Raw genomic sequence first — 27,657 nt, 5'->3', positions numbered from 1 at the left:
TTCCATTATACTAAAAGGATACAATGATGATAATTGGATCATTGATTCATATAGACAAAATCCACCAGTGACTGTATTTATATTTAGGATGGTGACATTGATATAAGTCAAACAAATAATTATTACAAGATCGATAATGAAATAAATTTTTATTACTCTTGAAATGGCCGAAAGTTAACTTGAGTGGTTGAAAAACTTTTCATCAAATATTCTATTAAGAATGAAACCAAATATTCGATGACTATAAGAAAAAACCCTATATTGTTTCTGGTTTCACATGAAGACGTCTTACTGTGGTGGTGACAAGTTCAAACTACAACAAAGAAGGTGGTGAGTGGTGGTTGCCAAAACACCAATGGGTGCACCTCAGAGAGAATTGAACAACTTCATGGGATGTAGAGACATAGGGTTGATTTTTAATTTTTTAAGGGTATTTTAGACTTTTCACAAAACCTAAGGAGGTAAAAAAAACCTATGGAGGTGCAGAAAGAAATAATCTATTTCATGCTGGTGCAGGAGGAAGGGGTTTAGAAAGGAAAACCCCAAACTTAGAATTCTGTAACGGAACTGAACTGAAAATAAAAATGATGGGTTTTAAAAAATAATCTTGAATGTGATTGTTTTTTGTAATTCCTTTTGGGGTTTATTATGGAAAACTTCTCCTTAATTATGTGATACTTTTATAATGAAGACGTGAAAATAGAAATAAAATTACAAGCAAAATCCTCTATATTTCTTTCTCATATTTATATAAAATTATTGAAAACGAAGATAAATGCTGAGACGAAAACAATGGATAAGTGCGAGACAAAAATTTCATTGTCATCTTCGATAAATTCTACTAGAAGAAAGAATCAATCGTTTATTCAATTTTTCTATAGTTTTCAAAGGTGGTTGTTGTTGCGAACTACACACGAAAAGTGGGTTGCAGAAGAGGAAGGTTGAAGAAGATGTTGCGGAATTCCAATTCCAAAGGAGGATTAGGAAACAATAGGAAGGAGATGATAGTGGCAGTGGTATTTGTTTGTTTTTGCGTAGTAACAATTGAGTACGGAGTAAGAGTGACGGAGGCAGAAGAGTATTTCAAACCGTTCAATGTCACCTACGACCACCGCGCTCTCATCCTCGACGGCAAACGCCGCTTCCTCATTTCCGCCGGAATCCACTATCCACGCGCCACTCCTGAGGTCTTAATTCCTCATCTGAATTTAACTCTTCGCCATGGACTGAAACTAATATAACAGTCATGAAACCGCAATTTAACTGAATCATCGACTTTTTCTCTTCATTATCCTTTTCTCTTTGTTTAATCGAGTTCTGTTAGAGCTTGTTTACCCTGATATCTTTTTGCTTTGTTTCAGTGCCTCCATTTACCTAGATCGTTCTCAAAAGTCAAAAATTCTATTTGCGTCTTTTGGACTACCTTTTGTTTTAGAAACTAATGCTGTTATTTTTCCTCTCAGCATCGTGACTGAGCTTAAGAAAAAAGAAGAAGAAATAGAGTATTATGAACATCCGATATTTTGCATTTTGGCATTTTCAGTTCAAGTGAGCTTGCGGTTTGAATTTCTTTTTGTCGCGTAGACAATTGAAAATTCTTCTGAAACTAAATCGATAAATTAACCAAATCTTATATCAGTCTCGTTTAACCATAATAGGATGTGAAAGTGTCTTATTCTGCATTTGGTATGATTTTAGATGTGGCCTGACTTGATTGCAAAGAGCAAGGAAGGTGGAGCGGATGTGATTGAAACTTATGTTTTCTGGAATGGGCATGAACCAGTGCGAGGACAGGTGCAAAATTATATTTCTCCCCGCTATCCGGGCAGTGTGATCTTGTCTTGTATCTTCAATTTGTATTTGATATTTGTTTATTAATACTAAACTATCAACTTCCTTTTTCATTTGATGTGCTTGCGCAGTATAATTTTGAAGGGAGATATGATCTTGTGAAGTTTGTGAAGTTAGCTGCTGCTCATGGACTCTATTTCTTTCTCCGTATAGGCCCTTATACGTGTGCCGAGTGGAACTTTGGGTCTCAGCCTTACATATATTATCATTTAGCAATTTTTTGTTTCTTAAATTTGATGTTTCCATATAGAAAAGCAACAAGAGATTACACGATGATAGTTAATTAATTACACTTCTAAACAGGAGAAATACTTAATTAACTTTTATGCCATGCTCTACAATTTTTACATTCTTTGTCGTAATGTTTTGGAGTGAGAAACAGTTTTCATTTAATCATTTACATTTGATGTGAGTCATAATTTATCTTTGTTGATTGATATATGTCAAGTTGAAAGTTAGTACTTTTTGGTTTATATATATCAGGGATGGAAAGTAGTGTTAAAATACAGCCAAAGCACTAAAATGGTGCAATTTTATTTGGAAATTACTGATCTGGTTACCTTTTTAAAAAATTAGGTAAATGACTATGTTGTGCTTCTAAGTAGGACTTTGATCTTTTTGTTTATTTATTTCATTACTAAAGTTATGCTTTGAAACACGATTTTATTATTTTCTTTAATATAGAACTTGTGCTTTGAACCACAATTTTAATATTTTTTAATGTAGAAGTTGGGTTTTAAATTACTATTTTAGTTTTTTCTAAAGTGAAGTTGTGTATGACTTTAGTGCAAATTAAATTACACTAAAATTGTGCTAGCATGATTTTCATTTTTTTTCCAAGATGAAGTCGTGTGCACTTTTATATGGCATCGGATGAGAATATAGAGAACCACTAAATTATGAATGGCTACTACTAGCTAGGCCCAACAACAGTCACCCAGCCAGAGACTCTCTGTGACAAACATGAGATTAAACTAATTCATAAACTGCTGTGTATAGTTTGGTCCCACATTTACAAGCTTAATACACCCGTGCGTGTGTATATTAGCACTGGTGAAATGAATTGGTTCAATTGTTGCACCTCTCTTTTCTCATCAGGTGTCAATATAAAAGTGCACGGATCTTGATGGTTGCAACTGAAGTCATACTTGTAAGCACAAATTTAGTGTAAATTAAATTGCATTGAAGTTATGCTTAGAAGAGCAACTTCTTCTTTGTGAGATCGTACTTTTAAATACGACTTATCCAGTATATGCCATAATGAATTGCACACTTGTACCTTAACAATGATCCTCACTTTTTTTAATTTTAAAACTGCTTTCCACTGCTCTTTCTAATGGTCTGTTGTGAACTTATTTTAATTGTGAATTATTTTTAACCTGTTAAATAAACTTAGTATATTCTGAAAGAAGGTTCTTTCAAGAAAGAAAATCAAGAGTGAGGATAATTTCTCCTTCACATAAAGGAAATAAACACAAACTTTGTCCAATGCTGTTATTATTATTGGTACTTGATGGTAACATAAATTAAGTTTTGTTTGTGATCAATACATGCTGATCTGTCCTACTTCTCTATTTGGATATTGCCTGTTTTGCAGCACCAGTGTCTTGATGCTATCCATCCGTTATGTATTGAAACCTGTGTTTAGTTGGAAAATATGCATAAGGATATCAGATTTCACGTCCCTACTACACTCATAGATTCACCTGCTTCTTTGATTTTTCTTGTGTTTTAGTTGTTTGCGTTTTGCACTTTTTGCTCTTGTGGACATACTACCCTCACCTCTTTTTTGCTTATTTCTCCTCAGTAGTGCTTATTTTTCTCTTTACGAGTAGATAAGTATTTGACATCTTGTTCATTGATTTATGAGCTATGTTTGCAGGGGTTTCCCGGTGTGGTTGCGTGATATCCCTGGTATTGAATTTCGAACAAACAATGAACCTTTCAAGGTGGACTGTTTTGATGGTTGACATTATTCTCTTTTATGTTTGTTCGTAAACAGATCTATATAATTTGTTTACTGTCTCTCTTTTTTCATTTGTGATTTTCCTATTTGTTCGGTTTATTCAGCATTCTCAAATTGGAACTGTGATTGACTTGACAACCATTTGTTCTTTATTGGGAAATACCCAAATTTCACATGGGCTAGAATATATAAGTGGGGTTAAGCTAGAACTAAACTCACATTCTAAGATTCTTGGCCCAAATTCTTCTTTCTTAGTGTGTACACATTTTGATATCATATAATGCACCTTAATGTTTAGTATAGGAGTGGGATTTTTGTGAACTCCTAAAATCATGGAATAAATGTAATTGGAAAAGATTCTGTTAACATGATTTTGATAGACTTTTTTTTTAAACCTAGGAGGAGATGAAGCGCTTTGTCTCCAAGGTGGTGAATATGATGAGAGAGGAAATGCTGTTTTCTTGGCAAGGTGGTCCTATAATTTTATTGCAGGTGGGAAAAGTGTAGGTTTTGGGCAATATATACATTAATTGATTTTCTTTATCATAATTTCAAGCACATTCACAGTCCTGCTAGGGACAAAATTGGCAATGAAATTACAACTGTCTCTATATCATTGTTTTAACTCATTGTATTTGTGTTTCTGTTGGATCCCAGATACTTGATAAACTTTTACAGGTTTATCATAGGTGAAAGAAGGGATTAGAATAAAGGACAAGTATAGTTTTTTTTATTTTTGTTACTATTAGTTGGAATTCTTTTATTTTTTCTGTTATAGGTTATTAAGGAAAGGTATTCTTTTACATAGTGTCCCGGTGAAACCAGGTAGGGGGGTTATGAAATTGATTATGTGTAAACTGGAGTTCCATGTAGAAAAGGAGAGTGCTCCTTTTGGAGATAAACTCGTTTACCTTGGTTGTTTGTATTGTTGGATACTTGGAGAAATAGAGGTATTTAAGTGTACTCTTTTAAGAACAGGGAGGACCTTTTGTTTTCAAGCAATAGTTTGGTAATTCAACAAAGGGAGTCTTAACAGTTTCTCTGCTATGTAGGTTTTATTTTTAGTAGGAGTGAACTGCTTTTAGATTATTCTGAATACGACACTTTTCCTATTTTTCTTCTAATTTCTTCAATGTCTATTGGAATCACCTAACTAGGTGATGTTATATAATGTAGGTATAAAATATATAGAAATTTTATGCAAGATTTTAGTTGTTGATGCTTGTTACGTGGTTCTTTTTCTGTACTGATGTATTCTGATTACGATATCCAATTTTCAAATTATTTAGTTCTCAAACTTATGAACACACTTAAATATTCTGTGTTAGATAACTATTGATATGTTTTATTCTATTATCTTGGAATTAGCTCATGCAAGTGTTAAATATGACGTTTCCCTTTGTAGAAGGAATCTTTAACTGATCATATGACTGGATTTTCAGATTGAGAATGAATACGGGAACATTGAGAGCTCCTATGGCAAAGGAGGTAAAGAGTATGTCAAATGGGCGGCTAAGATGGCTCTAAGTCTTGGTGCTGGGGTCCCATGGGTCATGTGTAGACAACAGGATGCTCCATATGATATCGTAAATTATATCCCTTTCCACAATTGAAAACAACTGTTATTGACATTTACCTATACTTACTAAAATTAAAATGTGTTCAGGTCTCTCCTATAGATTTTGAAAAAATAATGGAAAATATAGTTAAAATATATTGCGTTTGAAATAACTAACAATTCAAGTGGTTAATAAATCAATATTGTTGTACACAGATTGATACATGCAATGCATACTACTGTGATGGATTTAAACCAAACTCTCATAACAAACCAACGATTTGGACTGAGAACTGGGATGGATGGTACGAACAAATACATCCTTTGAGGGACTATCTTTTAATATGAGCAATAGGGCTACTGTTGCAGCATAGCAAGGCACAATAGAGGCCTAGTAGCTGCCAGAGAAGCTGCTATTCTCTTTCCTGAAAACCTATATTCAATCATATCATTTGGCTCTTTTACTGAATTGGAGTTCTATGACATTACCTACAACAGGAAGTGGTCTCTGGCAGCAACTTGTGGCCCAGTTCTCTCTTCTCATCATGTTAAATTGTCTATGTGGTTCTCTGTACTCTGTATGCATGCTGGTTATATATGTCTATATCACCAGGGGGTAGGAGAGTATGCTTACTTGTTTTGTACAGTCCGATGTATATATCTGCCTATACTTTAATAACAATATAAATACAAGTTTAGCAGTTGATACTCTGTATTATATAAATTGCTTATAAACCTTTCGGGTTAGCCAATATGTTTGCGTTTTGTGCTTACGTGTGTGTACTTGCATAAACTCATGTTGAACTGTTGATAGGAAATAGAAGGTAAAAGAAACAATGCGTTGAGAGCTGATTCAGTATTTGACTGTGGTGATAAATATTTTGGTTGTCTCCAACTGATTTTGAAGGTATACGCAATGGGGTGAAAAATTACCTCATAGACCTGTTGAAGACCTTGCTTTTGCAGTTGCACGATTTTTCCAACGTGGCGGAAGCTTTCAAAATTACTACATGGTATGATAGCTATTCTTTTTATTTGGAGTTTTGAACTAACAATTCATTTCTGGCTTCTTTGTTCTTCTAACTTGATGGTTGTCTCGGAGGATTCTTGTCCAATTTTTGCATACGAGGGCTTTTTATTACATTGTTGTTCTTTTGGCACATTTTGCCACATGCTTCTACCTTACTATTTCCCCGTCATTTATCAATAAAATTGCTTTATATTTTGAACATCAAATTGAAACTGATACGCAAGAGAATGAAGTACCCAAACAACTTGAAAAGTATGTTAGAAGAAAGAATAAGAGAGTAGATTAGTGGGTGCAGGGTAGTTAAAGGGTTTTATTAACCCAGAGGTATTATGTATAAATATGGTAAATAGTAAATTATTAGGATAAAAGTATCTTCAATATCTTTATATTGATGAGGAGAAAATATTTTTAAAATCTTTATATTCATTTTAACATATTTTTATTTTCTTGTTTTAAAAAATGTAATTGTTATAGAGGTGATGATAATGCATTTCTTTATTTCATTAAATAGTTCAAGTATAAATGAACCTCTTGGACTAATAAGGAGGGTAGCTTTCTCGTATAAAGAGGATGTAAATAACTCTTTTTGAAGGGAGTGACCCCCTTGGATGGTTAGCAAGGGAAAATATGTTCTTTCAGGTGTAGCAGGTCTAGCCCTAAGCTTAGGTTCGCTTTCACCAATATGGAGGGAACAATAGTTCATTGTTTTGAATTCTGGCAAAAAATTGCTAGAACCCTTTTTGGGAGGACTTTTAAGCAGTGTTGTTGAGGAGGTTTAGGGGAAATTGTCGTGACATAGAGTATGAGAGGTTAACGACATTGATGTAGTGCTCAAGTGTGGAAGATTGTGTGTGGGAATTTGAAATTTTAGCGGCTGAAACGATGGGAACATCTAAAGAACAATTAATGGGGTATTTATTGGTTGGGTTTTAGAAGGATATCGGGGGACAATTTCGTGTCCATGATCCTAAAGACTTGATAAGAGCCGTTAAGGTGAATCATGATGTTGAAGGGCCCGTATTTACTAGAGATAAGGCCAAATCATAATATATAGGTAAGTGTAAACCTCACTTTATGAAGCCGACTTTGTAAGGTTGAGTTAGGCTTAACTTTAACTTTCTTAAGATGGTATCAAAACCTATCCTAGTCAAGTTTGTTGGGCCTTGTGTCACCTGCTACCAGTTTCCCCCTTGTCCTGTGCTCGAGATGTCGAGTCCTCAACATGAGAGTGTGTGTTGGAGAGCCTATATTGACTAGAAATAGGGCCAAATTGTTGCAAACCCCACCTTATAAACTAATTTTGTGAAGTTAAGTTTAAATTCCACTTTCTTAAGATGGTATTAGAACCATTCATATCCTACTCAAGTTTGCGAGACTCGTGTCACCCACTATCAGGTTTCCCCTAGTCCCATACTCGAGTTGTCCAGCCCTCGGCCTGAGGGGAGATAAAGCAAAATTATAGTATATAAGTGAGTACAAATTTCATCTTACTAAGTCAGTTTTATAGAGTTGAGTTAAACTTAAATTCCACTTTCTTAAGATGTGACATAGAGGAAGTGACAAAGGAAGCATACAATTATGGAGGTTCTTTGAATCAAAACAATGATGGGTTGAGATAACAGGGAGGAGGTTAAATATTGCCACAAGCACATTCAACCAGTGCTCAACCATCTAGTGGAGGAATCAACCGTAAGGAGTAAAGTGGTTTCTACATCATCAACTTGAAAACCCAATGATGGGGCTAGTTATTGGTTAAAGAGTGGGGATACAAGGAACCTAACCTACTTGGAATATCTTAAAAAAAGGGAGGGAAGGAGATGTTTTAGATGTGTGGGTTAATTGTTGGGCTTGGACATAGATGCCTTCAAAAGAATGCAAGGGTGGTTATTTTGCCCAATGATGAGCAAGTGAATGAATTAGATGAAACATCGCAAATTAAGTTATACACAAGCGAGAAGAATGATGAAGAAACACCAGGAGTGGACTGCAGAATTTTCTTTTTTTTCATTTGAGAGGAGTTGATGTGATTTTAGGGGTAGCTTGGTCAGCTACCTAAGGCGAGATTAAATTGGAGGTCGCTAAATATGACTTTTATGAAACAAGGAGAGAGAATCATAATAATGGAGATCATAGTTTGGCTAAATCATTAGTATCAGCCAAATTCTTATTGAAGGGAACTGAAGCAGAAGTGCATGGTATGGGTGGCTATGTGGTGGATTGTGGAGAAAAATAAAAATAAAAATAGAGAACTCCTTGCAGAACAGGAAAAACAAATACAGGTATTCTTAGAGGACTTTGTCCAAGTTTTTATGGAACATAAGGGGTTACCTCCATACAAAGATTGATCATAGAATACTTGTCAAAGTTGGGGTTGATCCCATTAATGCAAGGCCATATTGATACTCAAAAACATCTTCATAAAAATGAAATTGAAAACAAGTGGCTGAAATGTTGTATACAAGGGCCATTCGGCCTTGTAACAATCCATATAGATAGATTGATCATAGAATATCTGTCAAGGCTGGGGTGGATCCCATAAATGAGAGGCCACATCGATACCCACAACATCAAAAAAATGAAATTGGAAAACTAGTAGTTGAAATTCGGCCTAGTAACAACCCATATTCCAATCCCGTTATTTTAGTGAAGAAAAGAGATGGAAGTTGGAGGTTATGTGTAGACTATACGACATTCAACAAGGCTATTGTTTAAGATAAGTTTCCTATCCCTGTGATTAAATAACTGCTAGATGAATCAAATGAGGTTGTATGTTTTTAGAAGATTGATTTAAGGGCAAAATACCATCAAATAAGAATGCGTCTTGCTGATGAATTTTAGTTATGTCATTTGGGCTAACTAATTTCCCTGCAACCTTTCAATGTGCCATAAACACCATATTGAGACCTTTTCTTAAGAGACACGTGCAGGTTTTTTATATGACAATATTTAGTTACAGAAGGTATTGGAAAGAGCACATGCAACATTTGTGACAAGTCTTTGAAGCAACACGAATTTCTGGCCTAGAGAAAAAAAAGCACCTTTGGGAATACTGAGATGTGTTATGTAGGGCACGTTTCCTCAACAAGAGTGACACTGTTTGTTGCGACCTGTCGTGTTTTCCAATGCAACAAGTATTAAGCTCCGAGTTCAGCTTGACTACTGCAACCATTGCCTATTGCCTTTGATGGTTTAAATGTCTTATTTTGCTTTTCTATAGGATGCCTGTTTCTTTGTTTTGTTCTTCCATTTATTTGTTTATGGTAATTAATTTTAAATGAAAATAAACTGAAAAATCAGTGTGGTGATATCTTCTAATAGGTACTTTTCTTTATATATTTCAAAATGATTTAGGATGAATATATTTTGTTATACAAGGTTTATCTATATATGAAGTATATTTTAGTCTCTGCAGATATGAGTATTAGTAAGCCACATCTTGACAGGCCATTTTATTTTACAGTATTTCGGCGGAACAAATTTTGGCCGCACCGCAGGGGGCCCCTTGCAAATTACAAGTTATGATTATGACGCTCCAATTGATGAGTATGGTATGTGGAAGAATAACAATTAGACTTTGTTGTTTAGATGGTAGCTACTACGATTATATGGTCTATAGCAGTTGACATGGTTGATGAACCTTGTTTTTCTAGGTCTGCTACATGAGCCTAAATGGGGTCACCTGAAAGATTTACATGCTGCTTTGAAGCTTTGTGAGCCTGCCCTAGTGGCTGCTGATTCACCGACGTATATAAAATTGGGTCCAAAGCAGGAGGTTTGAGCCAAGCATGAAATAAATATTTCATACAAGTTTCAAGCATTATCATTTACTACATTTAATATTTTATTGGTAGTAGTTACACTTAGAGACCTACTAATATTTTATTGGTTGTAGATAATGACTCACTAACTAGTAGCTTATATCTCTACTAAGTCATCTGATGCAAGTCCCTTCGAGATTTTGTTAAAGATATGAATTGAAAAGATAAAAAATATCAAGATTTATTTTCACTTTGACATAGAGATAGTCATGTCCAAAAAATATTTACTAGCCTTGTCATTATTTACTAAGTTTATCAAGAGGTCTTGTGTTGATATTTGTAACAAGCTTTTCTCCTATGATACATATGCTCTAGCTTGAGGAAGAGTGTTATAAAGGAGTTGATTAAAGTTGTAATTTGATTTTATTAAATAGAGATATGATATGATGTGATGGGAAAATAATTTGCTAAATGTTTCCCATTACTAGATATTGATTTTGTTTCTTATTATTATATCTCTTCTTCATTATAGATAAGAATACTCGTATGTGTACCCAACACACGAAATTCATTTTATTCCTTCTCGATTTCTCTCTTCTCAACATGGTACTAGAGAGTGATATCATCTTCTGTGACTTGTTTTGTCACTGATCCTTTCAACATCCTGAAGTGTACAATGCAGATGCCATATTACCTTCCTTTGATATTCAACTTATATTGGTAACAAAGATTGAACTCTTGAATATTGATCATCTCTGGTCATAGGTTAAAATATTAGAAGACTACTTGGTGTCTTTATAGCTCTAACGTCAACTTGATCTTTTGATCTTTGCATTTCTTTCGTAAAAGTTGTTTGTTGTTTTCTGAACTTATCAAAACTACACTACACTACACCTACCCTTAGTATTTCCAAAACTACACTACTACTGCTATCATTCCCTACATGTGTGTTCAATCTTTTCATGCTGCAATAGACATTTGCAAAGAATGTGATTTACCTATGATAATGCTTCTGCATATTTTTCTACTGTTTATTACAATATGCCTTCACAAGCACATGTAGCCAATCCCACCATGTGCTATAAGGTTCGGTTGATGTATGTAAAATTATATAGGTGATTTTATTTTCTGAATCACTTCTGTTCTTCAATTTCAGGCACATGTATACCAAACAGATGTTCACCCTGATGGATTGAACTTGTCTCTATCTGAATCTCGAAACATATGCTCAGCATTTCTTGCGAACATTGATGAAAAAAAAGAGGCAACAGTGACATTTCGTGGTCAAAGATACACTATACCACCATGGTCTGTGAGTGTATTGCCAGATTGCACAAATACAGTTTTCAATACTGCCAAGGTTGGTTTATGCAGGGGAACTTTTTGGGTCTGCAAAAATGTTGGCATGACATAATATTGTTCTCTCCTCTCTATTTTTTATGTGTGTGAAAGTTATTGCACTAATGATTTACTTTAGCTTAATGATTTTGTGATATCCATCTTTATATGTATGCATGTATGTACTAATGTATGTGAGGAAGGATAAAGTTAGTCATAGAAACCTTTTTAAAGTTATATTCATCCTCACCCTTTACTTTCTTAATCTAATTGTCAATACTTATATTCATCCTCACCCATTAGATTAAAAATAGTTAAAGGGTAAAAATTTTATTGTTGAAATAAAATGTGTGTACTCCCAATATAGAGCTAAAGAGTAACACATTCAAATACATACATTATTATTAAGAAGTGAACTTTAAGCCTAACGCAACCTTATAAAACTGACTTATAAGGTGAGAGTTGCACCCACTTATATATTATAAAATGTCATTATCTCTAGTCGATGTTGAATCTCAACAATTATTATTAAAGGAAAAGAAAGAATAGGGTAAATCACTTATTGAACACATAGGGTTATGTTTATATAGGAAAAGAAACATATGGGCTAAGCCCATTACATAAATAAAAATATCTAACAATATCTATAATATCTCATAATATCTAATAATATCTAACAATTATCATAATCTCAGTCAAATCCTAACATCTTAAATCTAAATGGATAAGAATAATTTTCATATCCTTATCCAAACACTATCTGAAAATTTGAAACATAACAAAAATGCCTAAAAACTAAGTTTTCTTTATCAAAAGATGGAAGTGCTAAATCATCACTATGTTATTTGGCATCCCAACTATGTTGGCACCCCAAGTTACATCATTCTTTTGCTACACTCCAAGTTTTAAACCACCATTTGATTCCTAAGAATCAAGACAAGACTCTAAGAGAGATCTCACTCTCAACATGTTGAAAATGCTCACCATTTCATATATATAAGTGTTTTTACAAAAGGTGAAGATGGCTATTTATAATCTTTGCCATCCCAAATTCAAATCTGAATTACAATGAATGAACTCTAAATTGAATGTAAATGCTAATCCCTATGATTGGCCAAAAATTTACAAAGAAAATAAGGTTCTAGAACAAGGGCCATGAATAATCCCATGCTTTTTTTTTTTTTGATCAGCAATGAATAAATTAAATTAAGAGGGATACTTTAGGGGTATCCCAACCCGTTTACAAACCACAAACTGGTTATACCACTGAGCAACCATAAAGAGGCTATACCTGCAGTGATAGATACAAAGCTAAACCCTGCAAAAACAGAATCATAGCAGCAGGATTGAGCTTACAAACCCACTAAACCCATCCTCCATGCAATCATGAGGAGGGTGCTCTTAGCTTGTGATCTATCCCTTAAAACGAAATCCTTAGGATGCCTCATTGTATCACACTCTTTATGTTTGTGTCACACTCACCATGCATGTGCCGCATTGCCTTCCCTTCTGCTTCTTGACCAAAAAATGTATCTCCTTTGGGCTTCATTGAATTACAAATTAGGCCCAAATAAACCTATACTACAAGTACTATTTGCACCTAAAATTACAACAAAATAAATCCTACATTTTTAAATAAAATTACGTGACAAATTACAAATGAAAGTAAATTCTAATTTAAAATTTACAATCAAAGGAATTCTATTCTAAAAATACAAACAAGTATTTTGTTTGCTAATAATTATCTTTCCCGTCCAGGCACTCATCGAAGGTGCATGGTAAAGGGGGATTGCTGGAATACGTTGTTTATTTTTGACTGTTCAAGTGAAATCCTTGCTGTCTATTGGTTTTGTAATGTCTATTGTGAAAATGCTCAATACTACACTTATAGGATTGTTATATTATTTTAGGGTTGTCTAAAATATTAAAATTTATACACCTGCTTTCGCCTAAATGAGAGGTTCCTTTTGCCTGTAATGGATTAGGGAACATTAGTGTCCTAGGAATAGGAATAAAGTGTTTATGCGCCTGTAGTTTTTAATTATATTGTACATCTCATTCTTTATTGTTATTATTTCATTAATCAATGCTTTCATTCTTCCCCACCCAATGTTGAATGTGGATAATATTTCTTACTCATAGGTAGACATTAATTATGGTACTTCATGGTTTTGAGATAACTTCTTTAAATTTGCTCAGGTTAGAGCACAAACATCTGTCAAACTAGTAGAGCTTGATTTGCCAACTATCTCCAATATTTTCCCAGGCCAGCAAAGTAGGCACCACAATGGTATCTACTACATCTCGAAGTCTTGGATGACTACAAAAGAGCCACTCAATATATGGAGTAAGAGCAGTTTCACTGTTGAAGGTATATGTGAGCACTTAAATGTAACAAAGGATCAATCTGACTATCTTTGGTATTCAACCAGGTGTGCCACATATTATATATCTTTTGGCTTGTTTTACTTTTACTTTTACTTTCTGGTACATGCGGTCTGCTATATTATGGCTTACTTTTATAAAAAATGAATGTTTTACCTGTTATCTGTCTTCTTTTAGATAAAGAGGAGTTCACTATAACTAAAGGTTTCAAGGACCAACTTTCTTGAAAGCTTAAGCTTTTAGGTGAAAGGTCACAAAGTGTTGAAGTGTGGACAATGCACAGGCCCACACTACCGTCTTAAGTTTAACTATTTTATTACAATAGAAGTGACAAATTACTTGGTCATAGAAGGTTACAATGTCAACGACTAAATTTGCTAAAAGTTGAAGTTATGCGATGGCTTAAGAATGATTTCATTTCTAAGAAAAGAAACATGAAAGATTATGGAGAAGAAGATATCTTCTATATACTCTGCCAAAGGAATTCGATAGATCAAAACATGATCTGAATTCCATAATGCTGCAATAAAATAAAATAAAATGATCAAAATGGAAAGTGTTTTTTAATATTGATTAAATGGTTTTCTAATTGTATTTTCATTAATTTGTGTATATAATGCAGAATATCCGTTTCAGACAGTGACATCTTGTTTTGGGAGGAAAATGATGTTCGTCCAAAACTTACAATAGATGGTGTCCGTGATATACTGCAAATATTTGTCAATGGAAAGCTTATAGGTAACTGCAGTATTGTATGTCTTTCTGTATTTTAAAAAGAGCAAGTTTGTGTATTTTTGTTCCTTAAATTAATGGAAGTTCTATTCTGGATGATGCACTTTATTTTGTAACTTCCCTAGAAAGATTCTTAGAAGGAATCATAGTATGTGCATATTATTTGAAGTTCAGCGTTGCTTGAGAAAATTAACACTCACAATCTAGATAGTGTTTGTCTGACACTTGGGAGGAATTATATTATGTACAAATGGTTTATTTGTTTTAATTTATATTAGACATATGGTTTGATTGTGTTAGAGACATGATTTGAATACTATATTAAATAAAGAGATAAGATATGGTTTGATGGGGAAATATCTTATCTAAAATTTCCATTATTACCTGGTTTTGTTCATATTATTATATATCTTCTACATTATAAATAAGAATACTCATTTACGCCACACAATTACAAGCAATCTTTTCAATATGATATCAGAATCTTTCCTAGAAAGGTCTATTGAGCCTATCATGCCACCCACCATCAAATCCACAAATATCTAGTCCTATGCTTTCATACCATCTCAAAAAGTGGATTTAGGCCTAACTTAGTCCTACAATTTGCAGGTTTGAGTTAGGCCTAAATCCACATTCTAAGAATCCAGTATCCTTTGACTTTTGTTGTTGTTAGCTCTTGCCTAAGACTCTCCCTTTGAATCTGTGTTTTGTTATAAATGTTAGGGTTGAAAGAAATAGATGGAATGTATTTCTGATGTTATTTTCAAATGTGATTACAGTCTCAATTTATAGACTATTTACAACCTAATTAAGGAAGGAAATAATAGGTAATGAAAGCAAGAAATAATGGGTGATTAAAGCTGTACAAATCAAGTCACTAACAAATTTGTCCTAATAAATAAAGAATAAAATCTGCACTTAATTACAGAATAATTCTCCTGATTATGCAACAGTTAGCATGTTTTAAATGTATGGGGATATCTCGGTTAGATTATGTTTGTTATGAGCCACTTATCCCAAAAGCTTAGTTTTTAGGTAAACAAACGTGAAGGTTTGATAATATGTCTTACATGTTTTTTCATGCACAAGCCCAAAACATGTATAATACCCTATACACAATCCTGATTGTCTTTTCGGAAATTTAACTTTTTATTAGAAGAATGAGTTTATGATTACGACCCAAAGCTTGAGTTGTTAGCTACAAATTTGCTAAACTAACTGAAACACGAGAACATCTTGGCAAGCATGTAGAATACTTGGCAAAAGTTTATCCCAAACAATTTCTAGTTTCAAATTTTGGTAATTTTAACATCCCTAAAATTATAAACTATTGTATCTAAACAGTCTAGCAAAATCAGGAAAAAATTATATAGTTTAAATGCCGAAATATTTAATACAATCCAAAATATATTCAATACTAGTCTTTCACAATATAGATATAAAATGCCCCAAACTCCTAAATAAAGCTAGAGTGGTCATCACAGAAATAACCTTCTGGGAATAAACACATAACCTACAGCTCAGCTTTCTAGTGCTTTGGGTAAATAAATGAGAGAACTCAAAATATCATTAAGGGCATAAAAACCTCGGTGACGAGAAGGTGGAGCAATAATGGATGAGTGATTTATTCCCTTCAAAACAAATTTGAAATATACTATAAAAGTGAAGATAATTACTCTAAATAATCCAATATAATGAGTACAAATAAAAAAATTATAAATTATATTTTAAAATATGCTAAAAAATACTTTTTCAAATTTGTAGATTGTGTACCACACAATAATAACTTTTTAAGGACTGGGTAGTGTCATTGTCTCTTTAAAGCACTATCTCTAACCTAACTCCCTATAACGGGTCCCCATCTTTTCAAAACAAACCATCAGTTGTATCTTAACTGTTATGCTTTAAAGGTTTAATATTTTTTTTTGTTTATATATATTCATGTCGTTTCATTTCCTGTCCAAGTGAAGGTAATGCTGTTGGTCATTGGATCAAGGTGGTCCAGTCTCTTCAATTTCTCCCAGGATACAATGATTTAACACTGTTAACTCAAACAGTGGGTTTGCAGGTGAAATTCCTCGTATATTTTTTACATGTATCCTTTTCTATAATGCAAAACTTCTCCAATGTGTTGTGTAGGTATTTGGGGTTTGCTTAAATTTCTTAATTCATACACTACAGTCTTTGAGCAATCAAAGTGGTTCATTTTGATAAGAGGTATATTAGTAATGGCAAAGAAGAATTGAAGAGCATAATGTCAATTATTATGCGTACATAATATTATCTTTACATAATGAATAATTTAGTTTGGTTGGATATAACTTCTACCTGTTAGTATGGCAGTTTCTTATACTTGCAATGACTATTTTCTCTTAGGATGAACAATTTAAAGCAATTAATTCTGCAAGTATATATTAATTTTTTAAATAAAAATGGTAGCACTAATGCATCACAATGTTAATCGCCATTCCAAGTATGTTGGGACCACAATTAGCAACAATCATATGTAGCACCCCTACCTCTTCGGAAAGGAGAAAAAACAGTACAGAGTGGGGCGGATTAGGCCAGAATAATGAACCTATAACATGGAAGATTGAACCTATCTTTGAAAAAACCAGGGATTGCAAAAGGAGGTGTATTATCCTTAGTATGTCTAATACTTTGTCCTAACGCCATAATTTCCAAGTAATTCAGGAGACTGCAGTACAAAGAAAGGGTTGTATAGGATAGGAATTTTCCAAAAAAATCTTGAAGAGTTTTTACTTTTGATGATTGTTGGGTTTGTTACCAAAATAGGACTTGTAGGAAGAAGTTTGAAATCTGGTGATTTACAACCACACTTTACTATTCAAGGCCCTATGACCAGAACTAACGGGTTACATTCTGGACCATATCAAATTAGTATCAGAGTCTAGTTGATGTGGGGAAATCACACCATATAAAACTAAGTGTTCTTTTCAGCAACAATCCCAGTCTTTCCTCAAGTTGTATTAGGAAAATCCCGCAGGAAACCATCTTGAAAGAGAGAAAGACCTTGCAACTATGGCATATGTGAAACAAGGTGTTACGAACTAAGAAAATGCACCAGACAAGCCAAAAACACAGAAAAACTACTGAATAACCTCTGTATTATTGCTACTGCGCTTTACACTCAGAACATCCACAAAGGAAATGATTATTCCTTTTACACAGGACTTTCCCTGTCTACAAAACTGTATTAAAAAAACGTACCCCTCCACTAAACCAGTTGGTCTTTATTTAAAGACCAACCCTACCCAACAACTAACTACCCTTTTCCTATAATATACCTTCCAAGTCCTTTCCTTATTTGGTGTCCTAACACAAGGTCAGCAAGGGGAGAGATGGCAGTGACAGCCCCAACCATTCTAAAATATTTGTTAGCACCACATGTTATCTAACTTTCAGGCAAAGGATATAGACCCTATCCCCTATTTCTTGAGAATTGAAGTTAGTCTTTTGACATAAGTATAGTAATTACTCAAAATCATGCATTGGATATACTTTAAGACAGTGATGTTGGAGTTTTGCCCTAATGATAGGATTTCAATTCCAAACTACCATCAAATCAGGAGGAGCCCTTGAAAAACCTTGGTGGATATGAACATCTTGCTGGGAAACTTAACTATCTAAAAGTAATCAGGCCAAATATTACTTTTGTTGGAGTTTGGTTCAGAAACTGAATCAGAAGGAGAGGATGAAGGAGAATCTACAGGTTGGGAACTAGACTTACATGTAGTAATTTGTGGTTATCCAGTGGAAGTGATAGAAGATGACTGTAGGTTTGAGACAAGAGGAACAAATGCATAAATACTAAAAAATAGTTCAAGATACCTGATTACTGGGTGAAAAGATGAGGAAAAAAAAGGAAATTTTTGCTCATTAAATAGAACATCTTTGGAAATATATAACCTACTTGAGGAAGATAACATTTGTATCCTTTGTGACATATGAAATAAGCAAGAAAGACACATTCTTGAAAATGACATTCAAGTTTGAGGGTTGTGTGGTCGAAGAAGAGGAAAACAAGCACATCCAAAAGGTAGAAATTTATAATCAGGAGCAGTATTGAGTATAATGGTATACCGAACAAAAAAATAAAGAGGAGCACATAAGATAAAAAATAGTAGCAAAGGCATGGTCCCAATAGGATTTAGGGAGAGAAGCATGACTAACTATAGTAAGACCAATGTCAGCAATATGATGATGATTGCATTCAGCAACACCATTTTGATATTGTGAAGACAAATGAGTCTATGAATAATAACGTGAGATTTGAGAAATGTAGTAAAGGGGAAAATTCTGCTCCCCGATCAGTTTGAACAACTTTAATAGGTTTGTTAAACTGTAATTCAATCATGGAGATAAACTGCTGAAAATAATGTTGTTGTTTCAAATTTTTGTTTGAGCAAATAAATTCAAGTAGGCATCCACAAAAGAATGTCATAGGAGAAACCATTAGATGACAGAACAGATGAAGGTCCCCATAAGTCACTATACACAAGCTCAAAAGGAGATTTATAAGTAGTTAAGGAAGCTTGAGAAGAAAGTTTATGTGCTTTACCCATGCAACAAGTAGAACAAAAGTTCCTAGAACATTGATACTAGGATATTCTAATCTAAGATATCAATTATATGCACAACTAATAGTACAATTATTTGGAACAGTAGTAGTATTATTAAAACAGACAAAGAAAGTTTAAGCACAAAAGGAAGACTTCAAAATATTATTAGGTCAGCATGTCAATTGGAGATCTCATGTTGACTAAACTAGAGATATGACCAAATTATAAAGCGTGTATAAACTTCATCTTGCAAGCCGGTTTTATGAGGTATGGGTTAAGCCCGTTACATCTAACAAAACCTACCACAATGAAGATACAAGCCATATATTAAGGCCAAGGGTGTTGGCAATAAAGGAACTTTCGAACAAAGTTGTTAATCGATACCCCTATAGTTAAATGCTTTTAGTTATATGTTGTTTTCTTTTCCATTAGTGAGTTGATGATAGAGGATTATCTAATGTGTTCACATTAATATGAACAGCATATTCCTGTCCATCTATATGTGACTTTTCTTCAGCTTATTTTCCTATAAAACAACCGAGGGATAAAGATTACTGACTATAAATATATTCTCATTTGAAACAATATTGCAGAATTATGGTGCATTTATTGAGAAGGATGGAGCAGGGATCAGAGGTACAATAAAGATCACTGGATTTAAAAATGGAGATATAGATCTTTCAAAATCATTATGGACCCATCAGGTATGTATATAATATTCAAACCCTGAATTGATTACAAATAACTATATGAATTCTTAGCTGTTTTTTAGAGGAAAATACTACTAGGTTTAAGTGTAGTATACTACAGCTATATTTTGAAAGATTTAGTAAATACACATGCCCAATGCACGTGTTTTCTCTGTCTCGTTTTCTAGATGGTTCCTTTGAATTTGGACATACTACAATTGACCTTCTGATTTCAAATGACCAACTTTCAAATATTTTGTAGGGTCAGTCAATGAGTTAGTTCCACACAGAGTATTCGTACTAGGTGTAAATAAGCTAGTTAGGTATACTCCAGCTGCATCCTTTGTAAATAAACCTGTGTGCACTTGTTAATATTCAAGACTATTCGACAAAACAATTTACAAGAGAAAAATAAAGATATCACTACTTCCTACCATTGAACTTATCTATACATAACATCGATGCTACCTGCTAAAATAAACATTAAAAAAGCTCTGATCTCCTTATCTCCTTATATTCCCATTTCCAACAATATTCCTTTAATAAAATAGGATTTTGAATATTAAGTTTCTCTAACATACCCTTGTAGGAATAGATTTTAAAGTTGCGTGTTTGAGGTTTTTTTATTTCTTTAAGGATTTTAACCTTGTCATGGTAATCTAAGAATATAAATTTGGAAAGTTTTGATTCTCTGTTCAACATGAGTTGATCATTCTTGTTCTGCCTTCACTACATAGAAATTTAAAATGCTACTTTAGCGGTGTGCTTTCCAGGTGTATCATGATTTTATTATCTTTATTCGAGACTCATTTAGTTGTTCTATACTTTTCATCTATGTTATTACATACTATATTTGTGGGATTGTACTTTCTTATTATGAGGAATTTGAAAATATTTATTCCACTTTATTCAATTTTATCCCAGGTTGGGCTTCAGGGCGAGTTTTTAAAATTTTACAGTGAACAGAATGAAAGTTCCGGATGGGTAGAATTAAGCCCTGATGGCATCCCATCCACATTTACATGGTACAAGGTAATTATGATCTGTTGATGATTTATCTGTTAGAGCTGCGGTATAATGAAAGAAAATAGAAAAGGAAAAGAGCCTACAAGTTATTTACATTGATTTTGTTATAAATATGAAACCAGTCATGAACCTTCTTAAGAGCTTAAGCTCCTTAGAAAGTTGATTCTTGGCATAGTATTAGCACCTCTATTACTAAGTTAGAAGTTTCATACTAACTGCCCTCTTTTTCTCTTGATAAAACTTAATTGCCAGAATACTAACAAAATATTTATAAAACGCGAATCACGCAAAATGATTAGGATAATTTATGTTATATGATATTTGTATTACCTAATTTTTACTATGGTAGACAAATTCATGGGTGACAGATAGAGCGTATGGTCAATGATTAAGATGATTATAAATTTATACACATGCTAAAGTTCTTTAAGGAAAGCATGTGATTTGGAATTCCTCAGCTTGTAAGGTAAGAATTGTGTACTCTTATATACTATAATTTGGTTATATTTGTTAAGTTATCAAGAAAGATTTTGTTGAGTTATAAGTACATATTAACAATCATTGTCAAAATTACAATAAAGATATTGTAGAGATTCAAGAAATTAATGCAATCATTTTTCTAGGGTGGTAGAGTTCTTTATATATCCTCGTTACTGATTTCGAGAGTATCAATTAAAATCATATCTTTTTTCTCTCATACACTTCATTCTGAAGTTGGTAGTAGAGCTTCCAATCTTAGGACTTATGTTGTTTGGATAAACAATTTTAAAAGAAATTGAAATTCTAGAAATTTATGAGTAATTTAATTACTTTAATTTATATAATTTCAAATTATACCTAAAAAGTAAGAATTTGAAATGTTCCGTATCTCTTCTCTCACATCTATACCAATGTTGTCGGTTTGACCTTCAAGTTGAAGTCGATCGTAGTTATTTTCATTCAACACAATCAGAGATACCTCTTTTTTATGTATGAAAGTTTTATTTCGCAATCAAATTTCTCTTGGTCAATATTAATAGTATTTGTTGACTGATATGAAACACAACTTTGTCCACTTGACCTCAATTGGGTTTAATTTTCAATTGGTGTCAGTTGTGGTTATTTTTAGGTTGACTTATATAAGCTTATGTCAAATAGGGTTTTTCGCTTGACTTATATATGATTTTTTTTGTGTGGATGTTTTCAAGGATTGCTTTATATTTTGACGTTGTCATCATTTGTCCAAAGTCAGTTAGGATTTTTTTTTTCCAATGTTGATTGTGGAAGCTTTCCGTCAATCTTGATTTAGTGTTTTTTTTGTCAATGTCAACCAAGGAAATTTTTTTAGCAAACACTGATAAAAAAAAGTCGGCAAAACAGAAACCTAACCAACAATGTAGAAAAAATAATGCTGGGCAATTTCATACAAAATAATTGTTACCAACAATTAAAAATAACTTAATTGATGTCAATCAAGAAAAACCCTAGTCGATATTGTTAGAGATCCCACATCTACTAGAGCTAAGGACATTTCATAATATATAACCATATGAGCTGATTTCGTAAGGTTGACTTAGGGTTTAAAGTCCACTTCTTAATATGGTATTAGAGCCATTTAGAGTCTAACCTAGCGAGAGTTTGTTGGGCTTATCAGGTCACCCGCTATCGGGCCGCTATCAAACCTCTGAATTTCTTACCTCTTAAAGTATTTGGGTCCACATGTTTTGTTCACAATTTTAGTCTTTGTCTTCAAAATTATTTGCTAAGTCACACAAATGTATCTTTTTAGGATTCACTGCAAAAACGATATAAATATTTTTGTCCTTCTCTAAGCCAATATTTCATTTAAGCAAATGTCACTTCATTGAGTCTTTCCTTTACTTTAAGCCCCCTTTTTCTCCTGCTCCATCTCCATCTGCTCAAGTCAATACTTAGTTGTGTGTGATCCTCCTATTGTGTTTAGAGTACCTAAAGATCTCCCACCTTCGCTAATCCTTTAGGTGTAAAATCATCAATAGACTTCCCATCATCCACCAGATGACTCTCTTCTATTGTCAACTACTCCATCCTCTCCTAAACCCTAAATCCTAAATCTTTTTATACTTCTCTTTTGTCTATTTCTTTTATGTCAATTCCAAAATCTGTAGGTGATGCGTAAGCCATCCAGGTTGGCATTAGGCCATCCTTGATGAAATAAATGCTCTTTAGAATAGTAAAACTTAGGAACTCGTTCCCTTACCTTTCAGGAAATCTGTTGTTAGTTGCAGGTAGATTTTTGCTATCAAAGTTGGTCCTAATGGTATTATGGATCATCTCAAAGCTCGCCTTGTGGCCCAAGGTCATACACAATTTTTTTGTTTGGACTATAATGATACTTTTTCTCCAGTGGCAAGTATGGCCTCTGTTCACTTATTCATAGCCATACCACGACTAACGATGACCTCTTTACCAATTGGATGTCAAAAATGTTTTTCTTAATGGGGATTTGCCAGAAAAAATTTATACGGAGCAACCTCCAATTTTGTTGCATAGGGAGAGTGATGCAATCCAAGGAGATGGATTGGAGAATTCATGGAGTGGCAGCGGAATGAACGAAGGTTTGCACCAAGTTTGAGAGTGAATTGGTGAGGTTTAAGAATGATTTAGGTGCTAGGAGGTAGAAAGAGGTGAGGCTTTCTAGGGTTTTCACTAATACAATATGAGTTTCACCTATTTATAGATGAAGAGGATGAAGGTAGCTTGCTTCTTAAGCTTCCATAACTCTAGTTAAGCGAACTTAACTATGGTGAGCTTTAGTAGCTTAAGTAGGTGCCGCCTAAGCCTTCTTAAGATGCTCTACGAACCTTGCTTGTATGACAAGTGAGGGTTTCTAGAGTGTGTTTGATTTATTTACAATGTATTCTTAAACTGGTTCAACATAAGTCTTGAACATCTACTATCTATGATTTCTATACAGACAATTCTCCTAACTTTATTCTTTATATGGTGGCTTGGATGGTACTCCATCAAAGAGTCTTTTGGATTGGTATGTCATCTTTTCAAATCTTTATATGGCCTAATGTAATCTTGATATGACTCGCTCTGAGGCAGATCATTCATTTTTTTACCGTAACTTGAATGTTGGGTACATTTATCTAGAAGTATATGTTGGTGATATTGTACTTATAGGCAATGATCACTGTGACATCTCATAGGTACAACATCTTTGTCACCACTTTCAAACCAAAGACCTCGGCAAACTTAGATATTTCTTGGGGATTGAAGTAGCACAATCCAACAATAGAATTGTTATCTCTCAACAAAAATATACATTGGATATTTTGAAGAAAACTGGGTTAATGCATTCAAAGTTTGTTGACACACCCATGGATCCCAATCCAAATTCCTACCCAATTAGAAGGAGCTTCTTTCGAATCCTAAGAAATATAGAAGATTAGTTGAAAAATTGAATCATCTTACTGTTACCCGTCCTGACATTTCCTTTGCAGTTAGTGTTGTTATTCAATTTCTTAATTCTTTCTGTGCAAACCATTGGAATGCGACCATTCGTATATTGACGTACATTAAAAGTTCTCCTAGGAAAGGTTGGTTGTATAGACACAATAATCATACTAAAGTTCTATGTTATTATGTTGATTACACAGGATCTCCTTTTGATAGGAGATCCACTTATGGATATAGTGTCTCCATCAATGATAAATTGATCTCTTGGAAGAGCAAGAAACAAAATGTGTGGTGAGATCTAGTGCGAATGCATAATATAGAGTTATAGCCTCTCTCTGCTACTTGTGAACTTCTTTAGCTTAAACAGTTACTTAAAGAATTACAACTGGGAGAGGTCACTAAAATGACACTTATATGTGGCAATCAAGATGCTCTTCATATTAGCTCAAATTCCGTCTTTTGTGAAAGGCCCAAACATATTGAGATTGATTACCAATTTATTTGAGAAAAAATTGTATTCGGAGATGTCAAAATTGAGTTTCTTAATTTGAATGATCAACTAGTATATATTTCACTGAATCTTTACGGGTCCTATAATTGATCATATTTTTAACAAGCCTGGTACATACAATTTATATGCACCAACTTTAGAGAGAGTGTTAAATGTAATAGGCTTTGGTTCATATCTTCGTATTTTCTTATTCATAAATGTATTACTCTTTGCTTAATACACACACAAGGGATTCAGTCTGTACCTCTCTTTTATCTTAATACTTATGTACATGGGGTCATGGCCTTCCTGACAAGGTGTGTCTGATTTTCAAAGAATTGTTTTGACCTGATATAGTTCTCCTTTTCAATATTTTGTGATCTGTTTTAGGAAGATTCATGATTCTCGTGTATTTTACATTGTATGAAAAGGCATGTAGAGGGATTGGATTCTTTTTGTTCACTCATTCAATTCTTTAGATATTTGTTTTTTGTGTTTGCCTCTCAAAAATTGTTTAGTTATCTATTTATTGTAATTATTATGTCGAACGGACTACAACAGAATTAGTGAATCTAAAATCGTGATATGAATACTGAGATTATGAAGGTGCAAATACACCCACTGGCCATTCTTTCGTAATGCTATTTTTTTTATCTTAACGCTAATGTAATAATTACAGCTCTTTATTTTAAGCAGGCATACTTTGATGGTCCTGGTGGCCTAGATCCAGTTGCTCTTGACTTGAAAAGCATGGGGAAAGGTCAGGCTTGGGTGAATGGTCACCATATAGGAAGATACTGGACTCGGGTTTCTCCAAAAAGTGGATGTAAACAAGTCTGTGATTATCGTGGAGCATATGATTCTGACAAATGTTCAACAAATTGTGGAAAACCAACCCAAACCTTGTATGTAATCTTGAAGTGGCTAAAACTGTTGGTTTCATGATTTCATCTAATTCCACAAGACTTTTATTGACGGATTAAAATGCCCGCTCTCGACAGCATCATTTATCTCATGTTTATTGACATCTTTATGTACATTATTGTACTGGAATAACTTTAAATTCTCTTATCCAACCCTCCTGATAATCCTACTAATAACTATATAAGGAAAATATCATTTATGTTCCTATGATATTTAATTAATACAACTCTAATACTTCCTTTATTAAGCATTGCAAGGATTGTTAGAAAAATTTTAGGAGTATACAGCATTACTTATTGTACATTACTACTGTAAATTTATAGTACTGCGCTTTCCTTAACTTCTGACTAATTGGTCTATAGGTACCATGTGCCACGATCATGGTTGAGAGCATCCAACAATTTACTCGTTATCTTGGAAGAAGCCGGAGGAAATCCGTTTGAGATTTCTGTGAAGGTACATTTGTCCACAATAATATGTGCTCAAGTGTCAGAATCCAACTATCCACCTCTCCAGAAGTTGGTAAATGCGGATCTCATTCGTGAAGAAGTTTCTGCTAATAATATGATACCTGAACTTCAGTTATATTGTCAAGAAGGACATACAATTTCCTCCATAACATTTGCTAGCTTTGGTACCCCACGAGGTAGTTGTCAGAATTTTTCAAGAGGAAATTGCCACGCTACTAGTTCCATGTCAATAGTCTCCAAGGTAAACTAACTCTATATTGGGTAGCTTTTCACACTAGTCCTTGTCTAGTACCTCTTAAAAGTACAATTGTGGACTTAGTTTTCTGCAAGAAAGCAAATGCTCCACACGATTCTGGCGTTGTGGACTTGGGTAATTTTCCAAAATGCTTAACCTGAGTATTACAATTACTAATTATTGTTACCACTGAATAATCTGTAGGCTTATAATATTATTAGCCGCCGACTTATAATGTTTTGATGAAAAAAATATTGCGGTTCACTGAAAGAAGAAAAGTGGAGAAAAAAACTAGCTTAATAACACTACTAGGCATGTTTAGCAAAATCCTACCATTTCCAGTGCCAAAATTAGTGTGGCCCTTCTCTATTTGATGTTACCTAATTTTTGGTTGTAGACCATCCTGACACTTTTAATATTTTGCAGGAATGCCAAGGGAAAAAGAGATGCTCCATCAAAATCTTAGACAGTGTATTCGGAGGTGACCCATGTCCGGGTTTTGAGAAAACGTTGTCTGTGGAAGCAAGATGCACATCGCCATTGAGTGTTAGTTTCTTTCAAGAGGCTGTAAGTAGCTCCTAAAATGAGGTTCGGTGTGAATCTAGTGAACATAGGTCAAGCAACTAGACAATGGTACTAATCAGCAAGGGCCTTTCATCGTATTGTCTTTATGTAGAATGATATTTTAATATTTAGTTCATCATACTTGGTCTTTGACTTTTAAGAGCAAATAAGTAATATCAAGATCAATTGTTACGTGTTCGATCTAAGGGTATGTTATGGAAATATATTTCATGAATTCCAGAAAGTAGTATGTTATGGAAAAAGCTTCTGAAAAAGATAATTCGTAAGTTATTAAAAAAACGGTAAAACAATCTTTTTGAAAATTGATTGCTAGAAGAAACACCCTTGATCTCATTATTTGTTGTAGGCTAGAGTTCAATGAAGATTACAAAATTAGCATATCTCTTTCGATGTAGAAGAGGGTGTTTCTTCTTGCACCCATCATTTTTCTTTCTGCACTCTATCAAAAACGTGAATGGACAAAAATTATCTTGGGATATTTTAAATAAACCCTAGCTCGACACGCCCCTCCTCAACACTAAGGACTTTTTTTCTAAAATTTTAAAAGCCACACTAGGCTTATAAAACAGCATATTTTACCATGATCATCGAAAGATTAGTTGATACCGATATCT

General features: G+C 33.7%; 1 protein-coding gene across 1 annotated transcript; it reads left to right on the top strand.

The window, feature by feature from the left end:
• Positions 1-560: 560 nt before the first annotated feature.
• On the top strand, positions 561-27,221 carry LOC137806448 (beta-galactosidase 9). The gene is made up of 19 exons (XM_068606583.1): positions 561-1,187; positions 1,699-1,794; positions 1,923-2,035; positions 3,734-3,800; positions 4,217-4,309; positions 5,260-5,403; positions 5,592-5,680; positions 6,283-6,388; positions 9,866-9,953; positions 10,056-10,177; positions 11,320-11,523; positions 13,701-13,933; positions 14,509-14,624; positions 16,589-16,686; positions 19,795-19,905; positions 20,815-20,922; positions 25,526-25,734; positions 26,116-26,464; positions 26,885-27,221. The coding sequence occupies exons 1-19, from the start codon at positions 951-953 to the stop codon at positions 27,038-27,040; spliced, it is 2,739 nt and encodes a 912-aa protein (XP_068462684.1). The 5' UTR covers positions 561-950; the 3' UTR covers positions 27,041-27,221.
• The last annotated feature ends 436 nt before the right edge of the window (positions 27,222-27,657 follow it).

Source organism: Phaseolus vulgaris, chromosome 3, assembly GCF_000499845.2.
Source record: "Phaseolus vulgaris cultivar G19833 chromosome 3, P. vulgaris v2.0, whole genome shotgun sequence".
In the NCBI taxonomy this organism is placed as follows: domain Eukaryota; kingdom Viridiplantae; phylum Streptophyta; class Magnoliopsida; order Fabales; family Fabaceae; genus Phaseolus; species Phaseolus vulgaris.
The sequence above is the reverse complement of the archived record's forward strand: the minus strand, read 5'-3'. Positions and strand labels throughout refer to the sequence as shown.